Below are 9,522 nucleotides of genomic sequence, written 5' to 3' on the forward strand. Positions count from 1 at the left end.
AGCACAGGAGCTAACAATATTGGCTCATGAGCTAATGCTATTAAAAAAAAATAGTTCCTGAGCTAAAGCAATCAAAATTAGTTCTGGAGCTAACATTAACTCTGAAGCTAATGCCATATAAATTGGTTCTGGAGCTGGTTCTGGAGCTATTAGCTCTTGAACTAACGCAATATGAATTGGTTATGGAGCTAACACTGATAGCGCTGGAGCTAACATAACATTAAATAGCTATGAATTGAATATATTTAGCCCAGGAGCTAATGCGATATGAATTAGCTTCACAGCAAATGGTATTGGCTCATGTGCTACGGTCATAGATATTAGCTCTAGGGCTAATGTCATATATATTAGCACTGGAGCTAACAAAATTAGCTCTGGAGCCAACGCCCTATAAATTAGCTCAGGAACTAAAACTATTAGCTTTTGAGCCAATGCAATAGAAATTAGCTCTTAATCTAACACAAAATAAATTAGTTCTGAAGCTAAAGCTATTAGCTCTTGAGCTATTGCGATATAAATAAATTAGCTCTGGAATTAACACTATTTGCCGAGTCATTTCTGAATTCTCTCTGTCAATGCACCCGGGTTCAAATAAAATTCAGTTTCAATTCAATTCAGTTCATTTATATAGCGCCACGTCACAACACAAGTCATCTCAGGACACAAAAAAGGACTGAAGATCAGATAATGTCCAATATTAACATTCAAGCTGAATGGAGCTTGCACCAGTGCAACCTGTCTACGTTTCTTACCCAGAATGCATTGCGGTGTTAATAAAATGACGACGTCCATGTGTCATAATTCTGTTTTTTATTTTATTTATAAAAACTAAACATCCATCCATCCATTATATTTTACCCGATTCTTCCATTTTGGGTCACGGGGGTCACCGGTGCCCATGTCCAGCAATCAATGTGGGAGGGGCGGGGTACACCCTGGACGGGTCGCTAGTCCATCACAGAAAAACTAAACAATGGCCTTGTTTTTTTTGGTATAACTGAAATAATTCTTTATCAAATAAAGTATATTGATCCAACTAGTCGAAGATTTCTTTAATAAAAGGATAGTTCAGATTTTTATAAAGTGGGATTCTAATGAATGACAGTTTTTGTTTAAAAAACAAATAATAATAAAACTCAAGTTTGTCAGTAATTATTCAATTGCAAATTTTCAAGATTTCTCGATTTTTAAAAACTTTTTAACTAATGTCTGTAAACTGACTGCGTTTGGACACTGAGGTGGATTGTTTTGTTTGTTTGTTTACTTCTATTTGTACACCCAAGTGGATTTCTGTCACCATAAACCAATTCAATAAGATTACTTTCCTAACACAGCCGCTGTGTTATAAAGCTTTTATCATCAGCAGACAACCTGCTCTACTGAGACATGGGGGAAATTATATTTTGTACAGAAACATTTCAGTTTTTGTTCGCTGTCAGATTTAGTCCGGAGAGTTCTGGGACACAACTAAAGCGTAAAGAATGTTTAAATAGTTCAGATCAACTCACCTTTTCTCGTTGCCGTAGGATTTCTGTGCAACTTTCGCGTGCAGGATCATGACGGTTTGGTCGCCTCGCTCCTTCAGGTAGTTCCTCATCGCTTCTCTACAGAACGACACAAAACAGAAAAAAAAAACGTCATTATTATTATCTGGAAGAAGATGATATCAGGTGAACTCCCAGATTAACGTCAGGGTCGCTCCGGATTATTGCGCCCCTAATAAAAATAATAATCGAACATAGAATCCAAACTTAAAGCACATCCTCTGAACTCACAACGACCTCCCAAAAGGCTCAGAGCCTCAGCAATCTGCAGGCCAAATAGTTATGTTCTCCCCCAGATGTGTCTATTTAAGGGGGGGGGGGGTGAACTGGTAATGGCTGGCTCAGAGGGACGGTGAGGTGCAAGGGAGGAGGCGAACAGATGGGGGACTGAAGAGAGAGCGCTGATTTTCAGGAACAACAACAGAGCTGAGCTCACCGGCTGCAACTCCTCGCTCCAGTTTCTCCTGACAAACTTGAACACGGCGTTGTGGGTTTGACGCTCAGAGAGGCCGACGGAGCTTCTGGACGTTGCGACGACGGCACATCGAGCTCAGACACTAACGCGGCCCGACGTCCCATCAGGCACAGATGTCTGCGACACCTGACACGGCGCTGTGCTCGCAGGGACTCCTCCAACGCTGCCACGCAGTCCCACCGGGCCGGGAGCTCCAGTTAGATGAAGTCTTTGTTATGATCAGTAAGGGGGTCTCCTCACTGGGTGGGGGGTGGGGGTCTACAGGGATCATGGTTCATCCAAATCAAAACCAACAGCAGTGTTTCCCTTAGTTCACTTGCCTTGGCAGGGAGCGCATATCTTCTGAGATCTTTGTCAACGGGGGGTGGGGGAACACATCTGTTGGATGCTGATTGTACCAACAGTTTTCAAGCAGAGGGGTGAGGGTGGGGGGGGGGGGGGGGGGAGGAAACGGCTTAGCGTGAGGGAACCAGAGCACCCTATGTAGCTTGTTAGCTAGCATGCCTGTATTGCACGCCGCTAGCTTAGCACTACGTTAGGCCGACAGCTGTCGATGGGGGTGTAGGGGGTTCGTTAGGCAGGGAGCTCAGTTCTGTTGACAGGGCGGGGCACCCTGCTTGTATAATGGTTGGGGGAAACACTGAACAGGGATGTATTTAACGTTGAAAGGTGGCACTAATGTTTTTGACTGTGTGTGTGTGTGTTAGCAAAATATCTCAAACCACTGGAATGTAATCACTGAATGCTCGTACAATTAATTAGCCTTTGGAAACATCCTAATTCAAGATGGCTGCCACAGCTAATTGACCTTAACCTACACAAACATGAGTGCTGCAAACAACACATTATATAGACAGCAATCTATAGCAGTGGCCTGGACAAGCAAAGATCCTGAAGTTTCCCCAAGATCAGCTCCGTTAGTGGGACGCTCGTGGTATTTATTTATTTTTTTGTTGACGGGGGAGAGACGTCATGTCACATGTTTGTATTGCCCGCCTGCTAGCATAGCACTACATCGCTGCCGGTTTTTACAGAAGACCGGGTGTGTGTGTGTGTGTGTGTGTGGGGGGGGTGTTGATAGAAAGGGCGCTCAATTCCGTTGATAGGGCGCCGCGCTTGTATAACGGTAGGGGAAACACTGCCCTGTATAACCTTTGACCTTGATTTGTAACCTTGACCTTGAAGCTGGGGGGATGAAAAGTATACGATACTCTGTCTAGTGACGATGCATACGAGTATGAAGTTTGGTTAATTATCTTAAGTGAATCAGAAGTTCTGGGCAGGAAAATAGAATGTTTGAGGCGATAACAGAAAACGTCCGCCTTTCGTATAAAAACATCTACAACTGTGGCGTGGCAGTAGCTTAGAGTCGTTAACAATGCATAGTCTGAGTGATAACCTGTCACGTGAATTTTGTCGAAGTTCGTAAGATCGTTCCAGAGACTGAGGTTTAACCAAAACATCTTCAACTTCATTTCTCAACGTAAGCTCATTTAAGTCTAAATATTTGGCATCAAAGGTGGCGGGCGATATGCACTTCTTCAAGGAACAGTAGGTTTTCACTTGTTAACTTGGCGTTTACTAAAGTGTTGCATCTAAGGCCAAACATTGAATTAAATGACTGTAAGCAGCTGAAGATTTGTTTAAAAGGAAACGTACATTTGAAAATTCTTTTCCTGGAAAGGAGACACTCCTGACATCCGAGATGTGCAGATTTATGCAGAAACAAAAACAGATTTTTCCAAGGTCACGGAAAGTTCAGACCTGCGTCTGACAGCACTTCTGAAGCAAACGCCCTTCGAGGAAACATGACACCACACCTGAGACCAACACCGTTTGTAACGGTTTCTTTCTAAACGCTGAAAGCTGCTCCAACCTGACGCACCGAGAACCTAAAACGTTGCTTTTCTCAGAGTTACCGACTGTTTTTAGGCGCTTCATAAAAAACTGAAGTATAAAAGTAAGACGTCTTCTTTTAGTTTTACTTGCCTTTAACTAAACACATATTTAATGTTCCGATACCCGCTTCAAGAGACGGTGCGGTTCAGAAAACCGTCTCAAATGATGTGAGCTCGAGTTTTAATGAGGCCTGAAAAATCATATTATAAATTCCTTCGCCTGCCAAAGTTATAAACAAACATGTGATCTGTTAGTGATGACTCTCAGCTACTACCACACCAGGTCTTAGCTTAACAGAGGTGGGCAACTTTTTTTTAACCCAAAGGGCCACATCAAGACGTTTAAAGCAATCAAAGGACTGCATGCAGAAATGGAAAATACATTTTCTTTATGACAGATAATCTACAAGACCTTTTTCAGGCTTTGTCTTTCCAAGATCCTTTAGAAATTTAAGACATTCTGTAAACCGGCTCCTGGGACAATATGTTATACACATTAGCTTCACATGTTATACATGTTAGGGGAAATATGCAAAACAAACGTATATTTGTTAGGGATGCACGATATCGGCATGGTATCGGCATCGGCAGATATTCGCGTTAAAGTTAAATATCGGAGATTGGCCATTCCATGAAAAGAACTCACCGATATAGAAGGAACTGTTTTTGTATGACAACACAGTGACAAGGACGTCTGCAGCGCCAGCACAACGTGATGACGTCACGCGCACCTACATGATCTCACGATGAAGAGGAAAATTCAAAATGTCGGCGGTGTGATAGTTTTTTTTCCGTTGATTCTGTTAGATTCCGAAGATTTTTGGACTACGTTGAGCCTCGCTACATCGTCCCCAATCGGAGATATTTTTCCAACGTAATCTTAACCGAGTTACAAGCCGTCATTTCCGACGTCATTGAGAAGCTAATAGCCGATAGCACTTGGGTGACTTTTACCACAGACATGTGGACGTCAAGTGTTAGCCCCGTTAGCATGATTAGTCTTACGGCACAATGGAGAGACAAAAACTTTGAACTTAAAAAGTCTGTCCTTCATGCACAGGAGTGCAGAGGATCCCACACTGCAGCTATAGGAACCTGGAACAAACCTCTACAAGTGAGACAGCATCGCAGGTGACTAATGCTAATAAATAACATTTAACACTTTTCATTTAATATAAGTAAAGTGCTATGTATGTCATATGGCTGTTACTGAATATATGTCACCAGCTCTTACAGCTGTTACACAGTTTTTGTAGCAAATAAGCCTAATAAATAAGAGGACTATGTAAAGTAAATAAAATATTGGTATCGGTTATCAGCCAAATAAGTTTTAACATATCGGCATATTGGATATCAATAATATAAAAATTCAATATCGTACATCCCTAACATTTGGGTTTCTAAGACTTTAAAGTTCAGTCTAGTTCTGGAAACACGACATAAAAAGTGTTTGTTTTTTTACACCTAAGTTCATGCTCAGCAATCCAGGTACAAATCCAACAATGTTCAGTCAGGTCATCTGGACAGTTTCTTTTTTTTGTGAGACGTTTGGTCTTTCATCCAAAGGACTTCTTGAGTCAGAGGAACCACAAACAATCTGGAGTCCCACAAGCACCAACTCCCATAGTGGCGAAAAAAAAAACAGTTTGCTGGTGATAAGATGGTTTCTGGGGCCCGCCCTCTTCCCCGTCAACTCCTCTAAAGGCAGCCATGCCAAAATGGTTCAAAACAGCAAAGTTCATGTTCAATAATCCAGGTACAAATCCAACATTGTTCCATCAGGTCATCTGGACGGTTTCTTTTTTTTTTCCCCCGAGACGTTTCGTCCTTCATTTAAAGGACTTCTTCAGTCACCAGCAAACTGTTTTTTTTTTTCACTACAAGAGTTGGTGCTTGTGGGAATCCAGGTTTTTTTTTTAGTTTTGCGTAAGACATTTAAATTAAATTTCCTTAAGTGTTGTTGATTACCATTTTTTTATTAATCAATCTTTTAGTGCCACTTTTGGTCCTCGGGCCTTACGTTGCCCTCGTCTGGTTAAACATCTCATCTGTAAATCTATTTGATTTGTTTGCCAAGACATTTTTTGTCGATGGGTAACGGAGCAGCTGACCACACTCCGCTCTGATGTCTCTTGTTGTTGTTTGGTTTTACATCAGCGACGCTGAAAAACAGCTGCCATACACTGTTGTGATGCAACACGGAAACATGTCTGTAACATGGAAGTGTTTTAAAATACAAAGCGACATCAGCTCCGCAGCTATTTACAATATTAGCAGTTTGTTTCTTGTGACGATGGTAAAAAAGCTATTCAATAACATAAATGTGACTTTTTAAATTAAACAATCTAAACCGTCGGCTGAGAACAGAGTTCGCCGAGGTATCACGGCTGAAGCAACGCACTTCAGAGGAAACTCTGAAGAGACTTGTTTTCACAGGACAAGAAGGATTAGAGTGAAGGACTGAATTTATCTCGCTGGATGAAGAAGATTTCTGTCGCTCTTCAGAGCCACGGCCTGTCCTGGCCTCCCCTCACTAAATAACCAACACAGGAATATTTATTACTGATTATTGATAATAATTAAAAAAAACTATGTAAGGACCAACATCAATGTGGGTTTTGTTTACTGTAGAGAAGAGCTACTGAGGTGTCAAACACTTAACAACATTGATTTTAATATTTAACACACTTACCGTATTGTTAGGACTATAAAGCGCATTAAGCGAAACTAAAACACTGACTGATTTTTGAGCCGTGTACCACATAAAATCTGTTCGAGGTCAATAAGCACAACCAGAATTAATATAGAAGGCGCATTGAATTATAAGGCTCACCGTTGATTTTATTTTTTTTTTTTTATTTAAGGATTTTAAGTGTGTTTTAGTCCGAAAAATATGGTACTTTTTTTTTCATGTAATTATTACTATTTATTATTTAGACAGGTTAATCTCATTGAGCCTCGGGGACTCATTTATAAGAGAGACCGGATTTTAACAAAAAGTGATGACAACAGTGGACAACAAAAGACAATCAAAAAAAGAGGCATGCATATTTTTTTTTTTACAAACTAAAATAAAATGGCAACCAAAAGGACAGTCAAAAGGAAAAAAGAAGCGTGAAAAAAAAAACAGCTAGGTTATAAGGCAGTGTAGAAACTAAAAACAGGAACATGTCTGCATTGGTTTTAGCCATGAGCTCAACAGATGTTTAAAGACACTTGGAGAGGTCAAGGTCGAGAGCTTCAGATCTTTTTGCAAGTTATTCCAGGAAACAGGAGCGGAGTAGGAGAAGTCCCTTTTGCCAAGTTCAGTCCTCACTGAGGGGACACTGCAGGTAATAATGTCCTGAGAGCGCACGCTGTAGCTGCACTCACACAGAGACATGTAGGAGGAGATGTATGAAGGCAACAGACCAAGTAGTGATTTAAAAACTGTAATGTATTTAATACTGTATTTATACTGATTTATATGTATATACTGTATTTAACCTGTGATTACGTGCTAAAAAAAATAGGCATTTCTACTTAAAAAATACCTTAAAAAATAGCCAAAACAAAAGATAAATTCAGACAAATATTTAAACGTAGCGCTTCAAACTTGTGGTTAACACTGATCTGCTAATAGGACCCTCTAAGACGGGTTTATACTCAGTGACGCTTCACACTCGTTAGAAAAAGTATCAACTAAAGAACTCTAAATAACATGAAAATAAAAAAGAAGGGGGCCCTGTTCTGTTGACGGGGAGGGGCACCTTCCTTGGATAAAGGTAGGGGAAACGGTGAAATCCAACAAATTGTAGGAGAAACAATCTGTTCTTCACGTGTATAACCGTCCACTGGACAAGAGGAAGGTATTAAAATAAAACTTAAGCAAACAGCAACCAGGAGGACGTCCAGGGACATCAGCTTTCTCTGACACAAAGTGAAACTCTGAAACACAAATTTAGAACCAGCCAGTGCCAAAAAGACAGAAGGAGAAGTGAGAAAGACGGTGACCAGCTCAACTCAACTTCCTGTGCAAAGTAGCCTGCAGGCATTATTTCAATCATCTCTGCGCAGTTTAACAATAAAAGACAAAACATGCACGTTCAAACGCTTCGTGTGTCTGGACGGAAAATTATCTGGAACATGGCGACAAATAACGCTGGGTCACAGCGAAGACGCAAAACACCACAATCGAGCGAACGGGTGAAAATGACCGCAACGTCGAAGGAACTTTAAAGCGCCGCTTTGACTTTTCATCAGGATGCATTCGAGTGAAGAGGAGCGGTGAAAGGGGAGGTCTGCAACTGTGAGCAAAAGAAGAAGACGAAGAGAAAAAGAGCGATGAAACAAAAAGGCAAACGCTGAAGAGGTGAGAGAAAAATGTGCCAGACACACAAATGACGTTCTACAGCAGTGTGTGTGTGGAAGGTGAGGCACCACCCCTGAACCCCCTCCAGTACACGCAGAGTGGAGGGTCGCACCGATACACTCTTGCAACCAGACCGCAACTATAGTCCTCTTTACGCACCACAAAAGATGAACAAGCGGCACGTCGTCGTCCCCCGTCATGGAGGGAGTTTAATAATGAATTGGGAGTTGAGTGTTTTTCTGGCCTGGAGTAGAACAGGGAATGAAAGTAAACTTTAATGTTTTTGGTGCAAGATATTTAAGTGGGTAGGAGTTAAAATGCGGAGTAGAACAGAGGTTTCTCACTCTCTCGCTCGGCGGTGGCCATCTTGGATTTGGACGTGGCAACCCAATTTTCAGTAGGGAGCTTGATAACGCCTAGATGCAGCCACACACCAACAGGGATGCCAGTACCTCTTATTTTTCTGGTTATCCAGCCCATAAGACGAGAGACAGATGGACGGACAGAGGGTTTCCCCAATTCTTCTATTCGCTCAGCGACAGGACAACAACCAACAAGATATTTATTCAAACGGAGGCTACTGGATAAAACATCCATCCATCCATTATATTTACCCACTTCTTCCTTTTTTGGGTCGCAGAGATCACTGTGAGAGGTGGGGGACACCCTGGACTGGTCTCCAGTCCATCACAGGGACACACAGACAAAACGAGAAACAACCATTCACTCTCTCACTCACACCTAGGGACAATTTAGTTATCAGCCTAACATGCATGTTTTTGGTGTGTGGGAGGAAACTGGAGTACACGGAGAGAACATGCAAACTCCACACAGAAAGGTCCCCAGCCAGCCAACCTTCTCACCGAGCTCTACCAACTGCACCACTGTGCCGCTCTAGGATTAAATAATAAAAACAAATGGGAAGGAAACGATGTGGTAGAAAAAGAGTGTACAAGCAACAGGGATAACCGCACCCTGGAGAGAATCGTGAAACAAAACCCATTCCAAAATGTGGGGGAGATTCATAAAGAATGGACTGCAGCTGGAGTCAGTGCTTCAAGAACCACCACACACAGACCTATGCAAGACATGGGTTTCAGCTGTTGCATTCCTTGTGTCAAGCCATTTTTGAACAAGAGACAGCGTCAGAAGCGTCTCGCCAGGGCTAAAGACAAAAAGGACTGGACTGCTGCTGAGTGGTCCAAAGTTAGTGAAAAGGCCAGACTTCAGGGGTATCTGAGGCAGGCTTGAAAC

The 9,522-nt window shown here is 41.9% G+C and overlaps 1 protein-coding gene across 1 annotated transcript in view; it reads right to left on the bottom strand.

Annotated features, from left to right (window-relative positions):
- The window catches only part of rbpjb (recombination signal binding protein for immunoglobulin kappa J region b), a 65,074-nt gene that overhangs the window by 16,907 nt on the left and 38,645 nt on the right, over positions 1 to 9,522 (bottom strand). The window contains exon 3 of the mRNA XM_037676470.1: positions 1,509 to 1,604. Within this exon, the coding sequence (XP_037532398.1) occupies positions 1,509 to 1,604 (96 nt within the window). The remainder of the gene's footprint in view (positions 1 to 1,508; positions 1,605 to 9,522) is intronic.

This window comes from Nematolebias whitei, chromosome 1 (genome assembly GCF_014905685.2).
Source record: "Nematolebias whitei isolate Nwh7 chromosome 1, NemWhi1, whole genome shotgun sequence".
Lineage (NCBI taxonomy): Eukaryota > Metazoa > Chordata > Actinopteri > Cyprinodontiformes > Rivulidae > Nematolebias > Nematolebias whitei.